This window comes from Mobula hypostoma, chromosome 28 (genome assembly GCF_963921235.1).
Source record: "Mobula hypostoma chromosome 28, sMobHyp1.1, whole genome shotgun sequence".
In the NCBI taxonomy this organism is placed as follows: domain Eukaryota; kingdom Metazoa; phylum Chordata; class Chondrichthyes; order Myliobatiformes; family Myliobatidae; genus Mobula; species Mobula hypostoma.
In genome coordinates this window covers 16,565,542-16,589,984 of record NC_086124.1, presented here as the reverse complement: position 1 = coordinate 16,589,984, position 24,443 = coordinate 16,565,542, and the positions used below count along the sequence as shown (strand labels likewise).

The following is a 24,443-nucleotide window of genomic DNA, read 5'->3' as shown; positions in this document are numbered from 1 at the left end:
TTGATATTTATTTATATCTACAGTTGAACAGTTTCTTTCCATTGATCCTGTTTGCGCTTACCGTTGTATCGATTTGTTAAGCACGCCCATTGACAAATCACCTCAGATTTGTATGTGGTGATATGCATGTACACTAACAATAAATTTCACTTTGAACATTGGAATTATAGCCCTTGGAACCTGTCATTAGTCGTGGGAAGGTTGTTGGAAAGAATTCTGAGACAGATACATGGGTATTTTAATGGACGGGAATTGATTTCAGACAGTCAGCCTTTCTTTGTATGTGGTACTTCCTGTCTAACCAATTTTGTGGAGTTTCTTCGAGAATGTTACCAGGAATGTTGATGAAGGCAACGCAATTGATATTGTCTATATGTACTTTAGCACGTTTTCACAAGACCCGCCATGGGAGGCAAGTAAAGAAGGTTCAGTCGTTTGGCATTCAAGATGAGATCATAAATTGGATTAGACACTGGCTTTGCTGGAGAAGCCAGAAAGTATTCGAAGATGGTTGCCTCTCTGACTGGAAGCCTGTGACAAATATAGCAAGGCAGGCATCGGTTCTATAGCCATTGTTATTTGTTATCAATCTCAACGTTCTGGATAATAATGTGGTTAGCTGAATTAGTACATTTGTAGATGATATCAAGTTTGGTTGTGTCGTGTTCTGTGGGAAGACTATTGAAGCCTGCAGTTAGATCTGTACCAGCTAAAACAATGGCAGATAAAATGGAATGCGTGCAAGTCTGCCAACTGAAGTGATGGACTCGATTCGATTTCAAAGTTTAAGGAAATGTTGGATAGGTACATGGATATGAAGTAGATGTCAGGCAGTGGTCTTGGGACAAGGCAGTGCAAATAGTTCGGCATGGATCAGAAGGGCCGAAGAACCTGCTTCAATGCTGTAGTTTTCTATAACTCATTTAAAAGTAATTACAGTCAGTGGCGTTGCAATAGAGTTGTGCTATCCACTACGCTATCCTGTCGCCCCAGAAGTTTGAACTTGATAGTTTTGTACAGCTGAAATTTAAATTGTTATTATTTTTATTATGTTTATGGATCAGCTCATAGATTTTATATCTGTATTGCTGATGTTATTGACAAATTGCAAAGTTTATAATTACATGCTTGTGTGCGATCTCATGAGAATTCATTCCATTGATGTAATGTATTTTTGCGTCTATCAGTCCCACTCATAATAAATCTCGAAGATCACGGGTCGCTGATGACCTGTCCTATTGTATATCACAGTTCCTGGTGTAAAGCAGCATCTGAGAGCGCAGAACGAGTCACGGTTGCTGACAGACGTCACCGTATGCCACGTGATGGGATTACGACTAATGCATCAGATTGAAGAGATATTCTATCCTACCATCTCAGTCATCGGGGCATCCGGTAATATGCTACGATAACGTGCATATAATTGTCGGTTCTGTTTCCATGCCGAGTTTATTTCTGTTGCAATTTTTCTTTTCATCGAAGAGTTTCTCAGTGCCAACTGTTGCATTATCAACCTCCTTCAAATGTACGCTTTCTTTTCTATCGTGCTTTTCGCTGCTCTTCGATGTGCCCCGCAGTGTTGTTGGTCCTCATTGCCTGTAGCAATTGCGCTGAGTTAGATATGTATGTAACGAGTAGTAATTTGGCAATCAGGATCTAATCACGAGCTTTTGTTAAGGAATATTGCTGACCGCGTGTTTTTAGAAATAAAGGTGGAATGTTGCCGTGGTAACTGTGAAACGATACAACGACGTTTAGCAAACCACAGAATTTCTATGAAGGATCTCAGTACGAAACTCGTCTGTTTATTGCCCTTCAAAGATGCTGCTTGACTTGCTGAGTTTGTCCAGCATTTCGTATACTAGCTGAAGTTTCCAAGCTCTTGCAATATCTCCTCTCTTTATGGTCACATTCCACAGCGTATTTAAGTTAAAATTTCAGTCATCTTCCGCAGTGTCATTCGATTGGAATTCCATTATATTGATTATTTTCGTTTCAGAATTCCAGAATCTGCAGAGTTTCTTTTTTTCTTCCTGGTTTCCAAAATGTTAACATTCCACTAAAGGTCATTACGCTGTTACCGCAATGTGGAAGTCTCTTTAACTGAGTCAGAGAATCGTAGCTTTACACTGCAGGACAACAGGTCCTTTGTCTGAACTCCTTCAGGCACCATTTTGGCTACTCATCCAATCCCAACAGACTGCATTTGACCCACATCCTCGTAAGAAACGGAAAATTCTTTAACATGTTAATTGTATACCTGTCTGCAACTTCGCCTAACATCTTGTTCTATGTTACCACGAAATGTTGAGTTGAAATATTAGCCGCCGCGCGCCTCTTAAATCGTTCCCTTTCACCTGAAGTATTTTGCTACTTATTTAGATTAAGGATTTTCGTCATCTTCCGCGCAGTGAAATGTTATTCGATTGCAATATCATTATATGGATTATATTAATTTCGGAATTCCAGCATCTGCAAGGAGTATTTATTTGTTCTAGTATCGAAAATACTAACTTTCAAGAAGACGTCTGTCCACTCTTACCTCGATACGTATGCTTATACTAAACTATTTTTAATGGAGTCAAACAGTCGTAGATTTACATTATATGAAAACAGGTCCTTTGTCTGAACTCTCTCTGGCGACTATCTTGGCTATCTAACCAATCCCGTTAGACTGTGTTTGACGCATATCCTGTTAATCATGCCTTCCCATTCAGAAGTCGGAAAATTCTTTACCATGGTCGTTGTACGTCTGCTTGCAACTTCGTCTAACATCATGCTCCTGTCATGGTCCGGTCCGTGAAATCCATATTCCGGTTCACGGTCCGGTCCATCGACCCTTGCTCGAGGTTTTCCTGACTACCTTGCTTCTGGCTTGTTGAGCTCTAATTGAGTCAGCTGATGCGCGTAGGGGCTGGCTGCATAAATACCTCCAGAGACCAGGGTGTGGTTGCTAGATTGTTCTTGTCCTTACTTCTTGTATCGCTTGCTCTGCCTTCTGTTTCCTCGCCTGAAGCCCTGCCTTGTCCTGCCGGTAACTCTCGCCTCGCCTGAAGCTCTTGTCTCGCCTCGCTTTGCCAGAAGCCTTGCCTTGTCTTGCCGGTAACTCTCGCCTCGTCTAGCCTGCAGTCTTGTGCTGGAGCCACACTATACCTAGCTCCCTTCCTGTCCCTTGCCTCCGCCCAGGTAAGCCAGGCCGTCTTGCCGTTACCTGGGGTTGGTTCTTTCCCTTCCTGTCCCTTGCCTCCGACCAGGTAAGCCAGGCCGTCTTGCCGTTACCTGGGGTTGGTTCTGTCCCTTCCTGTCCCTTGCCTCTGTCGGGTGGTGATCCGCGCCCTGCCAAGGTGAGTACCGCGCCCTTCCCAGGAGGAGCGGGCCCAGCCTCGCCTCAAGACTCCTGCCTCCTGCCAGGCCTCGCCTCAACTCTCCTTCCTCCTGCCAGGCCTCGCCTCAAGTCTCCTGCATCAAGCCTCCAGCCTCGCCTCGCCTCAATTCTACTGTCTCCAGGCTTCAGCCTCCAGTCTCGACTCGCCTCAAGTCTCAAGTCTCAAGTCTCAAGTCTCAAGTCAAACCTCAAGCCTGAAGACTCCAGCCTCCTGCCCCAGTCTCAAGGCTGAAGACTCCAGTCTCCTGCCCGGTCTCAAGCCTGAAGACTCCAGTCTCTAGCCTCTAGCCTGTTGCCAAGCCAAGTCAAGTCTCTAGCCTCTAGCCTGAAGCCTGAAGACTCCAGCCTCCTGCCTCCTGCCAAGCCTTGCCTCTAATCTCTAGCCTCAAACCTGAGGATTCCAGCCTCGTCCTGCCTACCTGCCAAGCCTCATCCTTGCCTAGTTCTGGGGTCCGCGCCAGAGACAAGACCCGGGTCCAAGCCCGGGCTCCTCGCTCTCTTGTTCAGTCCTGTTCCATGTTCCTGGTTTTCCTGTCCATGTCCTTGCCATCGCCCTGTATCCTAGTCCTGTCCCTAGTACTTCAGTGTCTGTGTCCTGCCCTTGTGTCCGTTCCTAGACACCGCCTTATGACAGAACGATCCAGCCAACCGTTGTCCCAGCGACACAGACACAGTCGTTTTCTTCTTGCCACCCGGGCTTCCTTTCTGTTAAATACCCTCCCACCCGCCCTGGTGGTCCATAGTCTGGATACCCTGTTTGGTCGCCAGGAGGGTCCCTAGAGGCGGTGTTACTGTCATGGTCCGGTCAGTGAAGTCCGTATTCCGGTTCACGGTTCTGTCCATCGACCCTTGCTCCAGATTTTCCTGCCTACCCTGTTTCTGGCTTGTTGAACTCTAATTGAGTCAGATGATGCTCGTAGGGGCTGGCTGCAAATATACCTTCAGAAATCAGGGTGTGGCTGCTGGATTTTTCTTGTCCTTACTCCTTGTATCTCTTGCTCTGCCTTCTGTTTCCTCGCCTGAAGCCCGGTCTTGTCTTGCCGGTAAATCTCGCCTCGCCTGAAGTTCCCGTCTCGCCTCGCTTTGCCAGAAGCATTGCCTTGTCTTGCCGGTAACTCTTGTCTGGTCTCGCCTGCAGTCTTCTCCTGGAGCCACCTTGAACCTAGCTCCCTTCCTGTCCCTTGCTTCCGCCCAGGTAAGCCAGGCCGTCTTGCCGTTACCTGGGGTTGGTTCTGTCCCTTCCTGTCCCTTGGCTCCGTCGGGTGGTGATCCGCGTCCTGCCCAGGTGTACCGCGTCCTGCCCAGGAGGAGCCTGCCCAGCCTTGCCTCAAGTCTCCTGCCTCCAGCCTCCAGCCTCCAGCCTCCAGCTTCCAACCTCCTGCCAAGCCTCGCCTCGTCTCCTGTCTAGCCTCTATCCTGAAGACTCCAACCTCCCGCCCAGTCTCAAGCCTGAAGACTCCAGCCTCCCGCCCAGTCTCAAGCCTGAAGAATACAGCCTCCCGCCCAGTCTCAAGCCTGAAGACTCCAGCCTCCTGCCTACCCTCAAGCCTGAAGACTCCAGCCTCCTGCCTACCCTCAAGCCTGAAGACTCCAGCCTCCTGCCTACCCTCAAGCCTGAAGACTCCAGCCTCCTACCAGCCTCAAGCCTGAAGACTCCAGCCTATAACCTCTTGCCAAGCCAAGCCAAGTCTCTAGCCTCTAGCCTCAAGCCTGAAGACTCCAGCCTGCCTGCCAAGTCTCGTCCTTGCCTATTTCTGGGGTCCGAGCCAGAGGCAAGACCCGGGTACTGGGTCCTTGTCCAGTTTCTGGCTCGGAGTCCAAGCCCGGGCTCCTAGCTCTCTTGTTCAGTTCTGTTCCAGGTTCCTAGTTTTCCTGTCAATGTCCTTGCCATCGCCCTGTATCCTCGTCCTGTCCCTCGTACTTCAGTGTCTGTGTCTTGCACTTGGGTCCGTTCCTAGCCACCGCCTTATGACAGCTCCATACTACCAAGAAATGTTGAATGGAAATGTTAGCCATCACGGTATTTTAAATATTTACCTTTCATCTTAAGTACTTAGCTGCATATTCAAATTAAGATTTTCAGTTATCCTCCGTGCAGTGAAATGCTATTCATTACATTGATTATGTTCATTTCAGAAATCCGCATCTGCAATTTTGTTTTCTGGTGTCCAGAACTGTTTCAGCCATGCCCCTGCTTATCCTGAAATCTTTATACTCGAGTCATAGTGTAACATATTAACACTGCACCAAAACAGGTTCTTTGGCCGAACTCTTCTTGATAAACATGTTGGCTATCCAATCCAGTCCCATTAGCCTGTGTTTGACCCTTAACATCGTAAGCATGCTGGATGTATTCATCCGTCCTGCAGTCTTTTAGAAATGTTATTTTATACTGAACTACCACTTCGTCTAATATCTCGTTGCATGTTCCCACTAATTTCTGTGTGGTAATGTTGCCCTCCAAGCGTTTTTCAAATCTTTCCCTTTCACATTAAACGTATGTCGTCACCTACTATAGATTAAAAATGAATGTGAGAATGAATTCACCTGCGTCCCTCATGAGAGTATCTTTATCTGGCGTGTAGTATGACGTGGGAGCCCATGGTATATTTATGAACATAATTTTTCCTGATATTGTGTTTTAGAGAATGTTCTTGTCATTGCCTTAGGAAGACAAATGACCACATCCGTTGTTAATGCTCTTCAGAGTTTGTCTATCTTGCGACAGTTCTCACATAACCAAGACTTGTGATATGCACCAACTGGTCATTTGATCATTCACTACCTGCTCCGATTAAGTCATGTGACCCTGATCGGAGGTAGGGGTTAAGCTGATGTTAAACCTTGCTCAGGGATGTCGTGACGGCTGGCGGAGCGAAGGACGCCTATCTATAATAAAAAAAAATCTTTAACGTCATCCTAACTCTCTCGGTCTGTGGGGAATCAGCCCAGCCTAGGCCAACGCTACGGTCATTGTTACATCCTCCTAATACTTTCAGTTTAATGGCATCTACCCTACAGCTGGGGTACCAACGGTGTGAAAAATATTGCAGCTTCACCAAGCGGATTGATCGTAGTTGAAATCCGTTATTTCATATATGTTTGCGTCGTATAGATGAATCATGTCTAATAAGGTAACTTTTCATGTAGCCGCCAACATGGTAATTGCCGTTTCAATATTTGAGCATATATGCCATCTAGCGTTAATATTTGTTGCAGCTAGTGTTGTCTCAAGTTCGACCGAATTGCTCACCATTGATCAGGCATAGTCCACTGAAACAGGAAAGTAGGCAAAAACTCGGACTGAAGCTGAAAGGAGGATATACGATCAAGCAGACTTACAGATTGTAGTTTCTCAGCGAACAATACTGGTTCACGTCGAAGACATGTTAGCGGAAGGAAGGTGGAAGACGAAAGTGATCTTCGTACAAGGGTGAGCAGTGGTCGTCATGACTGTATTTCATCAGTTGTACAACACGAAAAAAGGTCATTTAGAGCCAATGAGGAGAAAATATTAATTGAGTCGGTAAGCTAGCCAATAATAAAAAAGAAAAAAAAACAACGTTGCGTATAGGAGTTGGGATGTAATGTTGACATTGTACAATGCATTGGTAAGGTCAAATTTGGAGTATTGTGTACAGTTCGGGTCAACGAATTATAGGAAAGATGTCAACAAAATTGAGAGAGTACAGAGAAGATTTACTAGAAAGTTACCTGGGTTTCATCTCCTAAGTTACAGAGAAGGGTTGTACAAGTTGGGTCTTTATTCATTGGAGTGTAGAAGATTGAGGAGGAACTCTTTACACAGAGAGTGGTAGCTGTGTGGAACGAGCTTCCAGCAGAAGTGGCAGGTTTGATATTGTCATTTACAGTTAAATTGGATAGCTATATGGACAGGAAAGCAATGGAGGGTCATGGGCTGAGTGCAGGTCGGTGGGACTAGATGAGAGTAGGAGTTCTGCACGGACAAGAAGGGCCGAGATGGCCTGTTTCCGTGTGGTAATTGATATATGGTTATTTAGATGTTTTTCCCCCACAATCTTCTGTTCTTCTGAGTAGCAATTACCCCATTTTTTGTCCCCGCATTACAGTCAACTTGGTGACGAGTGTGATCCTGTGCCGATGGAAGTGTGGTCTCTCCAAGTGCACCACTCGCTATCTGGTGGGAATGGCCGCGTCGGATTTCCTGGTCGTTGTCAGCGATCCGTTTTTGATTTGGAATATCAGGATACATTTCCCTTATAACTTTCCGAGCGTAACTACCGTGTGCACTTCCATTTATTGCCTGCTGTTTTCAAACACAGTGGTCTCTGCTTGGCTGATGGTCGCCTTCACATTCGACCGATTTGTGGCCATTTCTTGTGAGAAGCTGAGAACAAAATATTGCACCGAGAAAACGGCGGCTGTTGTTATAACGACAGTGAGTGTGTATTGGGCTGTTTGGAGTGTGTACCCCGATGGTTAATGTATGAAAACGTCTCGGAGCTTAATAATCTTCCCTGGCACTACGTAAGGAGAAGAAAATTCTATACTTCGCCAGCATGGGTCGCGTATGATCTCATTCATCGTACGTTAACTCCTTGTCCTCCCTTCTTTCTGATCCTGCTGTTCAATGTAGCTATAGTCAGACGGATCGTTGCAGTCAGCAGAGTGTGCAGTGGGCTTCGGGAAGAGAAGGGAAAAGACCCCGAACTAGAGAACCGCAAGAATTCAATCGTCCTGCCCTTCAGCATCACGGGAAGTTTTATTTTGCTTTGGGTTACACAGGTTGTCTTTTAGTTCGTTAAGGGAATTGCAACGTTATCAATGGAAAACACCTCCACCGACTCTTACTACATAGCGGAACTCACAGCGGCCATGTTACAGCTAGTCAGTACCTGCAGCAATACTTGCATTTACGTGTTCACTCAGAGAAACTTCAGGGAAGAGTTGAAGAACGCAGGGAAATTTCCATTCGGCAAAATTATTACATATTTTCTTTCAAGAAAACCGTAGAGCCTTGTTTTCCATCTCTTCCATATCATAAGATATGGGAGCACAATTAGTCCATTTGGCGCATCGAGTCTTCTCCGCCATTTCATCATGGTTGATCCAATTTTCCTAATTTTTCCTCCTAGCACCAATCTCCTCCTTCTCCCATTATCCTTCTTGCCCTGACCAATCAAGTATCAATCAACCTTTTCTTTAAATATACATAAAGACTTGATCTCCAGAGCTGCCTGGTGGCAAAGATTCCCATAAGTTTACCGTTCTCTGGCTAAAGAAATACCACCTCATTTCCATTCTAAAAGGTTGCTTCTTAATTCTGAGGCTGTGTCCTCTGGTCTTAGAGTTTCTCACCTAGAAGACATCCTCTCCGCTTCCACACCATCAAGACCTTTCACCGTTCAATGGGTTTCAATTAGTTCACATCCCATTTCCCCCCGTTTTCTTTTCCGTTCTGAATATTCAGTACTTTATAAAGGCGAATGGGTTTGTGTGCTGTTTGGTCACGGTTGTGTAAATGGAGTGCTCGTGTTGCCATGCAATGTCTTTAAATGCTTAAACATGTAGACATACAAGCAATCAAGCAAACAAACCATGGAAATGGATGTATAAACAAGTAATAAATCAATCACGAACAATCAATTACATAAACCAATCCAGTAGTCTCTTCACTGCAATTTGCTTTATAGTAGGAGTTCCCAAACATTTTAATCGCATGGAGCCCTAGTACTAACCAAGGATCCCTGGACCGTAGGTTGGGAAACCTTGTTTTAGATCTATTCAGTTAATGCTTGCCGCACAAGTGGGTGTGGTGGTGTCACGAGTTCCTTTCATATTCCTCGCCCGCACAAGCCTTCGGCCGTCATCCCTTTAACAGATCCTGGTAAGGTCAACAGTCTCAGAGTCTTCTCTGCACAAAACAATGATCCGTCCAAGCATTACACAATGGTCCATGAACACCGCCGCTTCGATTCTGCTGTATGGTGAGTCGTGAGACAATTCTGCAGGATATTTAAACGGATATATTCCGTATCTTGAACATCTCCTTGAAGTGAGAGTGAGTACGGTTCAATGTTCCCTGTTGCTCTTCGTAGTTCATGAAAGCAGGGAAGCGGGGCATTTATATTCAATATTTCGGTACAAATTAATGAAATTGTGTTTCTGCCGCTTCGAGCACATAGATTTCAAAGCTGTTAGGATGTTATGCAATATAGATATATTTACTTCGGGAGAAACAAGCTCGGATCTCAAAACTGAGCTGCCTTCCCGATAGACCAGCTAAAAGGCTTCTGGAGTAAACCCGGAGGAACATCCAAAACTGGAATGCTGAGGTTATGTTCAGTTCAACCCTAACTGTTAACATCTGCGAAGCCGCTGATGCCAAACTGTATCGTTTTTTTTTGCCGTTCCTTTGGATTTGTCACTTGCGTGGAAAGGAGATCCCTACTGTATGGACAACAGCTTGTTCTTCATGTTGTATTGCCATGGCTTGTGAATCGACGGATTGCGCTATGTCACAGCTCGGACACAATATCCATGGTCAACCCCAGTCATTGAAGGACCTGCAACTTACTTACTTCAGTAATATTTTGGGTTCGTCTTATCCGAATGTTCTCATTTATTGTGTGTTCTTTGTGTTACTGGTCCTGAATGGAAATCACCATATTTCGCTGGAGGATAAAATACCGAGGGCTCTTTAGGGGCCAAATGGCTGTCCGAACTATATTTAGCCATATTGATACATTCAGTCATTTCAGTAACACGTATTCTAAATCACGCTTGTTTTGAATTTTTGTCTTTTTTTTGTGCTGCTCTCTGGCTGCAAACTTTAGTTTTCGCTGCAAGTTAAATTTCTGGAAAATCATTAGCGGCGAAATCGTAACATATTTTCGTCGTTCATAAAACAATATTAAAATCTCCCCCTCCCCACACCTACAGAATACATGACGCATTGCATCTAATGTCAGAACAATGTGCGTGTCTAAAGCTCACAGAGCAAGCAAGAGGAGAAGATGTGTGCCAAAGGTCGTGGCTGGTGTTCTCTTTTCACTGTAAATTCGTACCTAATGGGGACAACGCCCACAAACGGCTGGAGAAGCTCAGCAGGCCACGTTTCTATAGATGCTGCCTGACCTGCTGAGTTCCTTCAGCATTTTATGTGTGTTTCTCGAATTTGCAGCATCTGCAGATTTCCTCTTGCTGATAGGGACAGGTTCCTCTTTCTGGGAATTAATTTCGCTTTTGGTTAAAACTTCCTCCGTCTGTTATGACACCCAGCTACTTTTGCAGAAGTAATTACATTCTTCTTTTCTTCATTATGTTGTTTCCTATCTTAACTTATAACTGCTTTTCATTTGGATATTATCGTATAGTAGGGTATGTGAATGTGCATTTATAGAGCCCTAGTATATATATCGGTTTTCGGCTGTCCCACCTTGTTTACAATCAAATTCTAGTTCTCACTCAGATCTCGAACTTCCTCTTTGATAGAATCACCTTTGGAACACATCTTGTCCTCTTGCTTGTTCTGTGAGCTTTATACTTGGATGTTGTTCTGACATTAAATGCAATGGACAATGTATTCTGTAGCTGTGGGGAGGGGAAGATGTTATCCTTGATGCGGATTTCCACCGTGCATTCCATCTAGCCAATGATCTGGTCTCCCACTTAATTTTATATACTGACTCTGATATGATCAACCAGGTGAGTTTTGTTCACCAACTCATCAGGAATATAGGGGAAGCTTCCTTTGTGAGCAGGTAATCCAAGTCATCAGTTCTTGGGACAGTCTGGCTGTACCATGCTGAGAAGAGCTATCATTCAAAACATCCTTCCTTTGCCATAACCCTCTTATCAACCAGCACAGGCAAGGTGCTTATCCAGGACACTGGGCTGGCATCCGTGAAGCACCACGGGAAAACTGAACCACCCTGTGGGAACAACAGGTAGACCTTGGAACTGCAGGAAAGTTTAATTAGACTGCCAGGCTTTAGATGTTTCAGAAAGGACAGGGAGGGAGGCAAAAGAGGTGGGGGCGTGGCATTGCCGATTCCAGATAGTTGCATGGCTGCAGAAAAGGAGGAAGTCATAGAGCGATTGGCTACTGAATCTCTGTGGGTGCAAGTTAGAAACAGGAAGGGGTCAATAAATCTACTAGGGATTTTTATGGGCCACCCAATAGTAACAATAGGTCATCGAAGAGCAGATAGGGAGACAGATTCTGGAAAGGTGTAATAGCCATAGTCATAGTCGTAGTCATAGTCATACTTTATTAATCCCTGGGGAAACTGGTTTTCGTTACAGTTGCTCCATAAATAATAAATAGTAATAGAACCATAAATAGTTATATAGTAATATGTAAATTATACCAGTAAATTATGAAATAAGTCCAGGACGAGCCTATTGGCTCAGGATATCTGACCCTCCAAGGGAGGAGTTGTAAAGTTTGATGGCCACAGGCAGGAATGACTTCCTATGACGCTCCATGCTACATCTCGGTGGAATGAGTCTCTGGCTGAATGTACTCCTGTGCCCACCCAGTACTTTATGTAGTGGATGGGAGACATTGTCCAAGATGGCATGCAACTTGGACAACATCTTCTTTTCAGACACCACCGTGAGAGAGTCCAGTTCCATCCCCACAACATCACTGGCCTTAAGAATGAGTTTGTTCTGTTACGTACCCCGTAACTGGGTTGCCAAACCAGCAGAAATGGATCACTGAGTTGGAGTCTGGAGTACTAGAACTAAGAAAGTTTTATTAAAGAAACAAGCAACACAGTAATCGACAGGATAATAAATGCAGCAGTTCAGCGATGATAAACACACATGTGCACAGAATTAAGACAACAGCATCAATCAAACTCTATCGCTGTCTAGGGGTAAATGACCAAATTTCAAAGTGACTCAAAGTTCAGTCCAGTTAGTAGTTCAGTTCGCAGTAATCGTTGCCATGGCGATGGACAACGTGGGGGAAGAGAGAGATAGAACAGGAACAACTGATCATTCAGAACAGCTTCACTCACAGACCGGCGAGATGGCTCACAAGCAACTTTTGGGCGGGTCCTTGGTGATGTCACCTGAGGTCACCGACTGTGACCCCTCCTCCAGATGCAGTCGATCCTCTGCAGTGAACCCGGCACCCAGGCAGGGGCGGACACACACCGGGTTCCCGCTGATCGTACCTTTCCACCCCGGGCGTTGTCTGATACTTCTCACCGACTCGTGAGAGGCGTACCGCTTCCAGGGTCTCGTTACCTCGGGTGGCGTGTGTCCTGCCTTAGCGAACCTGTCCCTTTTTATCCCCCTGCTGGGGTATCGCCTGTCCATCACTTCAAACAGTTTAGGGTTCAAAGGGGGAGTCGCTCCAGACAGCTCTCTTTCTCCCACGTCCCTTCATTACACATCTCCAGACGCTGCTCCATTGTTCCTTATCTCTCCTTCCCCTGAGGGCAGGTGGCAGACCACTTGCTGATGTCACTGTTGCTAACCCAGGCCAGCAAACATCTTAATTTTATGTGTATTCTCGTCACAGTTGATTCTGTTGGTGTCTGCCACCCTCAGCCTGCTGCCCCAGCATACAGCAGCAAACATGATAGCACTGGCCACCACAGACTCGTAGAACATCCTCAGCATCGTCGGGTAGATGTTAAAGGACCTCAGTCTCCTCAAAAAATAGAGACGGCTCTGACCCTTTTTGTAGACAGCCTCAGTGTTCTTTGACCAGTCCAGTTTATTGTCAATTAGTATCCCCAGGTATTTGTAATCCTCCACCAGGTCCACACTGACCCCCTGGATGGAAACCGGGGTCACCGGTACCTTAGCTCTCCTCGGGTCTACCACCAGCTCCTTAGTCTTTTTCACATTAAGCTGCAGATAATTCTGCTCACACCATGTGACAAAGTTTCCTACCATAGCCCTGTACTCAGCCTCATCTCCCTTGCTGATGCATCCAACTATGGCGGAGTCATCCGAAAACTTCTGAAGATGACAAGACACTGTGCAGTAGTTGAAGTCCGGAGTGTAAATGGTGAAGAGAAAAGGAGTCAAGACAGTCCCCTGTGGAGCCCCAGTGCTGCTGATCACTCTGTCAGACACACGTACTGTGGTCTGCCAGTCAGGTAATCAAGAATCCATGACACTAGGGAAGCATCCACCTACATCGCTGTCAGCTTCACCCCCAGCAGAGCAGGCAGATGGTGTTGAACGCACTGGAGAAGTCAAAAAACATGACCCTCACAGTGCTCGCTGGCTTGTCCAGGTGGGTGTAGACACGGTTCAGCAGGAAGACGATGGCATCCTGAACTCCTAGTCGTGGCTGGTAGGCGAACAGGAGGGGATCTAAGTGTGGCCTAAACATAGGCCGGAGCAGCCCCAGAACAACTCACTCCAGGATCTTCATGATGTGGGAGGTCAATGCCACCGGTCTATAGTTATTGAGGCCGCTGGGGCGCAGCGTCTTCGGCACAGGGAAGAGGCAGGACGTCTTCCACAATACAGGAACCCTCCAGAGACTCAGGCTCAGGTTGAATACATGGCGAAGAAATCCACATAGCTGAGGGACACAGGCTTTGAGTACCCTGTTCATGACACCATCCAATCCTGCAGCCTTGCTTCGGTTGAGACATTTCAGCTGTCTTCTCACCTGTAGAGCTGTGAAGCCCACCGTGGTGGTTTCGTGTGGGGAAGGGGTATAGTCATGAGAGCAGGTAATAATAACAGGGTTGTTGTGGTGGGAGATTTTAATTTCCCAAATATTGATTGGCACCTCCCTAGAGCAAGGAGCTTAGATGGGGTAGAAATTGTTAGTTGTGTGCAGCAAGGTTTCCTGACACAATATCTAGATAAGCCTGGAAGAGTCGAGGCTGTACTTGATCTGGTATTGGGAAATGAACCTGGTCAGGTGTCAGGTCTCTCAGTGGGAGAGCATTTTGGAGATAGTGATCACAATTCTATCTCCTTTACCATAGCATTGGAGAAGGATAGGAACAGGCAAGTTAGAAAAGCGCTTAATTGGAGTAAGGGGAAATATGAATCTATCAGGAAGGAACTTGGAAGCATAAATTGGGAACAGATGTTCTCCGGGAAATGTACAGCAGAAATGTGGCAGATGTTCAGGAGATGTTTACGTGGTGTTCTGCATAGGTAAGTTCGAATGAGACAGGGAAAGGATGGTAGGGTACAGGAACCGTGGTGTACAAAGGCTGTTAAAAATCTAGTCAGGAAGAAAAGCGAAGCTTACGAAAGGTTCAAAATCTAGGTAATGATAGAGATCTAGAAGATTATAAGGCTGGCAGGAAGGAGTTTAAGAATGAAATTAGGAGAGCCAGAAAGAGCTATGAGCAGGCCCTGGCGAGCGATATTAAATAAAACTCCAATGCAATCTACAAGTATGTGAAGAGCAAGAAGATAAGATGTGAGAGAATAGGACCAATCAAGTGTGACAGTGGAAACGTGCGTATGGTACCGGAGGAGATAGCTGAGGTACTTAATGAACACTTAGCTTCAGTATTCACTACGGAAGAGGATTTTGACGATTGTAGGGATGACTTACAGCAATTGAAAAACTTGGGCATGTCGATATTATGAAAGCGAATGTACTGGAGCTTTTGGAAGGCATCAGGTTGCATCAGTCTCCGGGACCGGACGAGATGTACGCAGGACTGCTGTGGGAGACGAGGGAGGAGATTGCTGAGCCTCTGGGGATGATCTTTGCATTATCATTGGGGACGGGGAAGTTCTGGAGGATTTCAGGTTTGCAGATGTTGCTCCCTTATTCAAGAAAAGGGGTAGAGATAGGCCAGGAGGTTATAGACCAGTGAGTCTTACTTCAGTGGTTGGTTATTTGCTGGAACAGTTCCTGAGAGGCAGGATTTATGAACATTTGGAGAAGCATAATATTATTAGGGATAGTCAGCAGGACTTTGTCAAAGGCACGTCGTGCCCTACGTGCCTGATTGAATCTTTTTAGGATGTGACTAAACCCGTTGATGAAGGTAAAACAGTTGATGGAGTGTATGTGGATTTCAGCAGGACATTTGATAAGGTACCCCATGCAAGGTCTATAGAGAAAGTAAGGAGGCATGGAATCCAAGGGGACCTTGCTTTGTGGATCCAAAATTGGCTTGCCACAGAAGACAAAGTGTGGTTGTAGATGGATTATATTCTGCATGGAGGTTGGTGACTCAGGGATCTGTTCTGGGGCCCCTTCTCTTCATGATTTTTATAAATGACCTGGATGAGGAAGTGGAGGGATGGGTTAGTACATTTGCTGATGACATAAAGATTGGGGGTGTTGTCGATAGTGTGGAGGGTTGTCAGAGGTTACAACGGGACATCGATAGGATGCAAAACAGGGCTGAGAAGTTGCAGATGGAACTCAATCCAGATAAGTATGACGTGGTTCATTTTGGTAGGTCAAATATGATGGCAGAATATTGTATTAATGATAAGCCTCTTGGCTGTGTAGAAGTTCAGAGGGATCTTTGGGTCCGAGTCCATAGGATGCTGAAAGCTGCAGCGCAGGCTAACTCTGTGATTAATAAGGCATACGGTGCATTGGCCTTCATCAACCGTGAGTTTGATGTTAAGAGCCCAGAGGTAATGTTACAGCTATATAGGACCCTGGTCAGACCCCACTTGAAGAACTATGTTAAGTTCTAATCACCTCACTACACGAAAGATATGGAAACTATAGAAATGGTGCAGAGGAGATTTACAAGGATGTTGCCTAGATGGGAGTGCATGCCTTATGAGAATCGGTTGAATGAACTGTACGGTGCTTTCGTTTTACTATGTTCTATGTTCTATGTTGTAATATGCACTGTGCATTTTGTTAAGAAACTGCTCTGTCACTTTTAACCCCTTGCCTTCTTTGTTTTAGTACAACCTTCCCTCTCCATGGGAAATAGTACGTGCTCTCACCTTGCACAACCCTCTAAGGCCCCCGGGACCAAAGCTTTCAGACTAGCCTGCCTTGAATAACCCTTCCTAAAAACTTGCTGGTCCTTATCAACTTCAATTGCTTATCTTCGGAGCTAATGGAATGTATTTGGTGCTGGTAAAGTGAACACCCCCCCCCCCACCCCCAATGTCGAATTACACGGAACACAGAGTTAAACTGCAACAGAGGAATAGGCAATCTAGCTCCCTACCCACCCCGGCCTCATGTCTTTGCTGACCATGATTCTCATCTTATTGCCGGCTCGTGGTCGCAATTCCTGCCTGTCCAAACGACTACTAAACCTTACTGTCATATCTGTTTCTAAAACATCCCCAAACAGAGTGTTTTATGCACAGATCTTGTCCAGCTTTAAAATGAACTTGCGTCGCAAGCCATCTCAGAATTCATTCCCTCAGAAATTTAACAATGTGCCCCCCAGTTTATGTGATTTCCATCCTGGCTGAATTACAGGCACCTAGCAGGGACTGGGCGTTTATTTTGCAGAACATGAACAAGGAACTGCTGGTTCAGCCCAGGCTCTCCACACAGAGCTGTGGCCTATGTTTCTGTGACATTCTGGATTGAAAAGTGAAGCAGAACCGACGAAGTAAAAGTGATTGCAAACTTGAAAAGTAAGAATGATGACGGGCGTAGTTTCGTCGTTCAAATAGGCACAAACAAGAGATAATCTGCAACGATAAGTGAGAGGAGGGAAATCATTGGAGAGGGACGAATGGACAAGGGAATCGCTTGAACGATCCCTCCGGGAAGCAGAAAGTTAGGGGGGGGGGTCGGTAGTGATGAAAGATGTTTGGTGGTGGGTCCAGCTGGAGGCGGCAGAAATTTCGGAGAATTATTTGCTGGACGCGGAGGCCGGTGGGGTGGTAGGAGAGGACAAGAGGAACCTTATCGCTGCTATTGTGATGGGAAGATGGGGTAGAAGCAGACGTGAATGAAATGGAAGAGATGCGGTTGAAGGCAAGGTTGATGGAAAGGATGCCCCCTTCCTTGAAAAAGGAGGACATCTCCTGTGTTTTAGACCGAAAAACCTGTTCATTAGAGCAGATGCGGGCGAGACGGAGGAATTAAGAAAAGCGGATGGCTTTGTTACTAGTAAGGTGAGGTGGAGGTGTATTCTAGGTAGCTGTTCAGATGGAAGCATGGAACGTGCCTCAACACGAAAATAAAAATCTGCAGTTTCTGGAAATCCAGGGAACACACAACAATGCTTAAAGTCGTCTGGCGAGGCAGCATCTATGGAAAAAAGTAAACAGCTGACATTTCGGGTTGAGAACCTTCAACATGAAAGTGCATCACCTATTGATTATGTCATTTACTTAGTAATTTCAGACCTTCATTTTGATTTCCAGATGGTGAAATGTGAAACTCGTCCCATTGGAACGCTTAGAATTTCCCGATTACAGTTGACAATGCTCCAATAATTAAACCTACTGTCCGTCAGAGGGTTCTGTGCGGTCACAGTTGAGAATTGGGCGGTGCACCAACCACCATATGCAGAAATGGAACACTTTATGGTTATTGCTATTATCTTACGCCGACAAATGTTGTATTCTTCTTCAGGAGGACCTCGTCCAAAGTCCCATGACTCTCTTTCCCGTTAGGACAACGTCAGCTCCATTGGGAAGTATTCACATTTCCTGTCCTTTTCAGCCACTGTTGCTGGATTGTCCATGAAACCAGGTTGGGCAACGAATCCCCTTAGACTCGAACAATTGTTTGTTTGTTTGTCTGTTTTTCTATCTATCTATCCGTCTATATATCCCAACCAATAGAAAATCTGCAGATGCTGGAGATCCAAGCAACACACTCAAAATACTGGAGGAACTCAGCAGGCAAGGTAACATCTATAGAAAACAGTACAGTCGACATTCCGGACCGAACCCTTTCGGCAGAAAGATTTTCATAGTCACAGTAATGATTCCTGTGGTACACTATTAGTCACAGAACTCCAGTGCGAGAGGCAACATCTACTGCAACTTTTTGACTTCTCCCGCTAAGCTTATGTTGAGTCCAATTTGGTACTTCGTCCTAAATGGCATGTTCATCCTCCCTTGCGAGATTTAAAAAAAGGCCTTTCAAAAGTCTATATAGACAAACTACACTGGCTTTCCCTCTTCAACCTTGCAGGTAACATTCTTAAAAATCTGCAAGATTATTTGCATGTAACCTATCCCTGTCCAAGATATCTTCACTGTCCCTAATCATGCCTTCTCTGTCCAAATACTTATATTTCTTGCACCTTAGGTAAATTAGGCTTTCAGGTAAATTATGTACTGCTGACGTTTAGCTCACTGGTCGATGATTTCCAGGTTATTTCCTAGACCCTTCTTTAAACAATGGAACAACATTAGCTATTGTCCATTCCTCCGAAATATCATCAGCCTGTGGTTGTTTTCAATACATCTGCCGGGCCTCCTGCAATTTCTGCATTAGCCTCCCACAAAATCCGAGTTGTCAGCTTGTCCAGTGCGCAACAGTAAAAATCCTGGTTAAATTGGTTCGAAGGACGCAGATAAAACTCGACCATAGACTTTGCCAAGACCAGCTACGAAAGAAGCAGGGTTCGACAGGAGAGAATGAACCTCAGGTGTTACAGAAACGTAAAAGGGTAATGTTACGAATCACTTACAGAGGCTCCGAACACCTCTTCTCTGGAAGAAAAATGATCTTCGTCTAAAAGACGGCTGAAGTCACGTGGTAAAGACAGATGAAGTCACGTGGTGAAAATAAGGTCACAGGGGCGATCAGCCTTCGATCCAGGGCAGAAAAATCTGGTCAGCCGTTTTCGGCGGCCTATGCCCCATTATCGGCGGTGAGGTTAAGCTTAAGACGTTATAAATAGATATAATGACATAAAGATAAACATTCTATCTTTCATGTGAGCAGTGTGCTTGATTCTAACCAAGTTTATAGTTAAACTGCATTATGTACCCACCTGATAGGCAAGCCAGTACACAAATCAGGGCAGTACAATATGGAGAGAAAGCTCTTGCCCAGGGGCGAGGCTATCCCTCTTCACGCAGCTGATGAATCCAAAGCAATGTAAAAGACCGATGCAGTTTGGCACTAGCGGCGTCGCAGGAGTTGCTATTCAGCGTTGAACTCAACGTACGACTGCCTTCGGGACCCCAGCTCCGGACTTTTCCTCGGGGTGCACTCCCGAATCCTTTTCCATAAGTGGGTATAGTCGAAGGCAGCGGAGGTTTGTGATCAGAGTTTCCCATCCCCTAGAAGAGCTGCCAACGGCGGCTGATGACCCTACGGGCCGAAGGGACAGATTTTAGGGTGCCAATAACCCGCCTTCGCCCCTTCTCCTTCAGTAGGGACGCTTATGCAGGGTTTAGTAGATAAGACACACGAGAAGGCCAGGAGCTTGACTTAGTTTTGAAAGGCAATTTGAGGCCCACACCACTGGGAGTTTTGAATAGAATTTGGGATACTAGCATACAGATAAAAATATAATTAGGCACTACTTAGAAATTAACATACTGCTGGCATGGAAAGTAGAATATACACCAAAATAGTAAAGTCTCTGTGGTAAGAAAATGGGGCAGTGTTTCCGTTGTTCGCATTTGCGCCTTTCTGAGATAAAACCGTTGACTTCCTTTAAGCACTTATCGGTCTAAACCGTGCAGTCATAAAGCGTTTGATTTATTTGTCATTTTGTCATTCACCCTACTTCGTTGTTTTTTTCCATTTGCAACTGAATTTATGTTAAGTCACATCATCTGTGTAGAATTAAAAACGAACTATTCCTGCTCAAGATATCAATCTGGTGTTTTCTGTATAAAAGTAGAAGTGATGACAACTTCGGCTCAATGTCTGTAAGAGAACGTCACTGACATATTAAATATCGATACCAATCTGGGTGGTTTCCAAACCTTTGTGGTAACATTGCTCATTATTTACCTCCGTAACGACATCGCAGTTCACTCTTTAACCGCACCCGTCCTTTCCATTGCACACCGCTAATGTAAATCACCTTCACCATTCTTGAATAATACCTTCAAATAAAAGAATAATACTATCATAACAATAAATTCTGGCTGCAAAGCTACTGCGGTTGTGAACAGCCCATGTCTCTCAGTAACTCATCACCCACATGGCCACCTGCTGCGTTTCCTCATATTGCCTCTGAACATCCTACATTAGGCTCACTAGCGTTCCATAAATTTCACGGGTTAGGTTAATATCTGGTTAATATTGGTGAATATCCCCATTAGCCAATCTTGATAGCCATCTCAATACTTTGAGTTTAGATAGCGATCGCTGTATAAAGTGAGATTTCGGAAAAAAATGATGCTTACAGTGTGAAGTCGGTCAGGAGGGTACATCATTGGCCAAATTCTGAATATAGATTCAGCTTTCAGCTCAATTTCTCTTAATAACCACGAAACGGAACTTACGAATACAAGAGCCTATGATTTTACGTCAGAATTAGAACATTCGACTCATGGGGTCTGCTCCGACTGACTGATTTATTACCCCGCTCAGCCCTATTACCTTGCCCGCTCGTCGTAATGCTTTACGTTCTGACTAATCAAGAACCTATCAACCTCCGCTTTAAGTATACTCAATGACCTGGCCTCCACAGCCGTCTGTAGCAACGGATTTCAGAGATTCACTGGCAAAAGAAGTTCAATCTCACCTTTATTCTAAATGGCTGTCACTGTAGTCTGAATCTGTGCCCTCTGGTCCTATTATCATTTACTACTGGAAACATATTCTCTATCGAGACCATTCAATACTCGATGGGTTTCAATAAGATTCCGCCATATTGGTCTAAGTTCCGGAGAAATTACAGGCCCACAGCCATCAAACGCTCTTGATGCTATACTTTAAACCTTTCATTAACAGAGTCATTCTCTCGTGAGCCTCCTCTGGATCTGTCCAATGTCAGCACATTTATTCTTAGATAAAGGGCCCACATCTGCTCGCAATACTTCTTAACCTTTTGGGAATCTTGCACTCACTTCCAAGTCCCTTACCATCTCTTAATTTTGATTATTTTCCACGTTTAAATAGGAGCAAGGGTCAGAGTGGTCGCCGATCACAACCCCAGCGTTCTAAAGGATGAGTATCAAAAAGTTGTGTCAGAAGGCAGGTACTTGGGTGACTGAACTAAACGGCATAACTTGGAAATGGGAGGAGATTCTGAAGGAGAATATAGGGAGTAAGGTAGACTGCTCAAATGCAGGGCCTAGCGCATTACTACTTTTCCCACTAATCTCCGTCCCGACACTTCCCTGAAAGTGGACTATATGCTACAGCTGCCCATTCACCTCCTCCTTGGTCTCCATTCAGGGCCCCAAAATTCTCCTTCCAAGTGAGGCAACACTTCACCTGCCATCTGCTCGGGTTAGCTACTGTATCCAGTTCTTCCAATATGGCGTGGAGGGCTGAGGAACAATACCTTGTATTCTGACTCTGCAGCTCCCAAACCGATAAGACGACTATCGATGTCTCCTTCTGGTAAAAACATTGAACCTCTTCACACGTTTTCTACTCCCTACTCTGGCCTCTATCTCTTCTCACCTAGCTACGCATTCCTTAGGTCCCCTCCTCCTTCTCTTTCACCTATGATCCACTTGTCTTTCTTGTCAGATTCCTTCCTTTCAAGCCATTTATCATTCTTGGCTTCCCCTATTTCCATAGAAACATAGGAATACTGGAGGAACTCAGCAGGTCAGGCAGACTCTTCGTGAGGTCTGCAGTGGATAGGGGAAGACGCCAGGATACGAAGGTAAGAGAATAAAAGGAGTACAACCTGGAAAGTGAGAGATAAGTCCAGGTTGGTAGGATAGGGGAAATTATATGAGAAGCTGGCAGTTGATAGGTGGAAAAGATAAAGGACTAGAGAACAAGTAATCTAATAATAGAGGCGAGAGCACCACAGATAAGGGAAAAGAGAATGGACTGCGATAGTCAGGTGAGGATGAAAGAAGCGGTAAGAGGGGAGCCACTGTGGAAAATGTAAGGCGAGAGAAGGGGCAAGGGGAAAATTATCGAAAGTTAGAGAACTCGATGTTCATGTCATCAGGTTGGAAGCTAGCCAGACGGAAAATTAAGTTTTGTTCCTCTAACATGAGAGTGGCCTCATTGTGGAAGTAAAGGACACCATGGACCGACATGACAGAAAGAAAATGGGGATGGGAATCAGAATGGTTTATAAACAGAAAATCCTACTTGTTAAGGATGGAGTATGATGCTCGACAAAACGTTTCCTCGTCTACGTCGAGTCTCACCGATGTAGAAGAGGTCCAATTGAGAGCACCAGTGCGCACCATTCATAGTACCCTCAGACGCATCACCTCTCTTTTCCGGACATCAGCCCTCGCTGCTCTTTCGCACCGTCTTTACTGTGAAAGAGTTGCTTTATCGTTATCTATCATTCAATAAGCCTTGGCATCTACCACATGATTCTCCGACACTTCTACCATTTTCAACCGGAACCAGCCACCAAACACTTCATTACCACCCCAAAACCCACTCCAAATCTACGTTTTCCACAGAGATGGCCCTCTCCGTGATTCCCTTGTCCATTTGGAGCTCCTTATTATTCTCCTTGCAAGCGGAAGAAGTGCTACACCTGCCCATGCACTTCCTGTCTCATTTCAGGGCCCCAAACGGCTATCCGTGGTGAAACAAGACTTTATATTCAAGTCCATTGGTGTTGAAAGCTGTGTCCGGCGCTCCCAAAGCAACCTCCTCTACCAACAAACATAAGGAGTCAAATGTTTACTTCTGTTTAGAATATTTATGAGACGTTTTACGGACGTGCAATTAAACGAACAGACAGTAATATGAATTCAGACAAATTAGATTAAATATAAATCACTATGGTGTAAATATTCTACCAGTAATTTTAAGGGGAACCAAGTTATAGTGTTTATATAAAGTCTATTGTGATTGTGTTACAAGGCAAGTATCGTGGAAGGAAGCAGGGCTGTTGAAGACGAAAAGGCTAGTCCCTCGCCCGCGGGAGATTGAAACCAGTCTGGAAGCGACCGTCAAAAGCTGATTGTAAAATGATTCAAACGGGAGCCAACGTTTCCCTCAGTATATGTGAAGAGACGGAAAAGTTCGCGAGGATATTTCAAGGCCTCCCACATTCTTACTCACACACACGATGTCACCAGTTTCCTCTTCTTAGCATTCGGAAAGCAGCGTGTGTAACGAGATTGGGAATAGTAGCAACTGACTGGGATAGCCGCTACAACCACATTAATACATAAGCACGATACATCGTTTGACATGCATCCATAATTGTCCCAAAATACCTGGACATACTCTGGTCAACTGGGGAGAAAGCTACTTGCAGGAACTCGAAGATAAGAATATGCTTTCTACCTGCCCTTAGCTTCTGTGGCGGCGAAGTAAACTCTAAAGTTAATATCAGAAAACAGACAATGGACCTTGCGTATTCAGTGTTAATAACAAAATAAAAGGAAAGCTAAACATCAGCCTTATCATATCAATGCAATTATTTCCAGATTCATTTCAAACAATTGAACCATCAGTAATGTAGCGGTGATTGCGACGTCACGTGACCATGCCAGCCACCCCCAATGCAATGACATTCTCGACACGTCCGGGTAAAATTGTCAGCCGTCCAACTTCAGAGAAGTATGCTGTGTGAAGACGCCAACATTAGAGCATGAGCAACGCCGCTTTCTTTCTCGTGGCTGGTGAGTTCTGCCATAATATTCTATCTAATTAGATTATTTCAGTATCTCCCATTCAGCACGTTAAGTTAATGTGAGAGAGATAAATCGCTGTCTGATCTGCATAGTAATTAGAAACAGTCACACCAGCGTTGTAAAAAAAAATAAATCAGTTGAAATGCATCAAAAAATGTTTCTGCAGAATTACAAGGAAAATTCTTATATCTACCTGCATATTCTGAAATATATGTAGTAATTTGCACAGTTGTTTTTATTAGTTTTGCTTTGGATCAAGGTTGCCGTCTGTTGACTAGAATGTAAAAGACTAGCTTCATATTTTCTGGAAAGCACAGAGCAGATCAATGAGGTGAAATCCGAAGAAATGTTTACCCGTGGTAGTGCACTGTAAAACTATCACTCCATAACATATGGCACGGTGCATTTT

At 45.0% G+C, this 24,443-nt stretch overlaps 2 protein-coding genes across 2 annotated transcripts in view; one reads left to right on the top strand and one right to left on the bottom strand.

The window, feature by feature from the left end:
- The window catches only part of LOC134339020 (histone H2AX-like), a 622,359-nt gene that overhangs the window by 470,397 nt on the left and 127,519 nt on the right, over positions 1-24,443 (bottom strand). The window lies entirely within an intron of this gene.
- The window catches only part of LOC134338713 (uncharacterized), a 32,847-nt gene continuing 32,395 nt past the window's right edge, over positions 23,992-24,443 (top strand). Inside the window, exon 1 of the mRNA XM_063034756.1 lies at positions 23,992-24,022. Within this exon, the coding sequence (XP_062890826.1) occupies positions 23,992-24,022 (31 nt within the window). The remainder of the gene's footprint in view (positions 24,023-24,443) is intronic.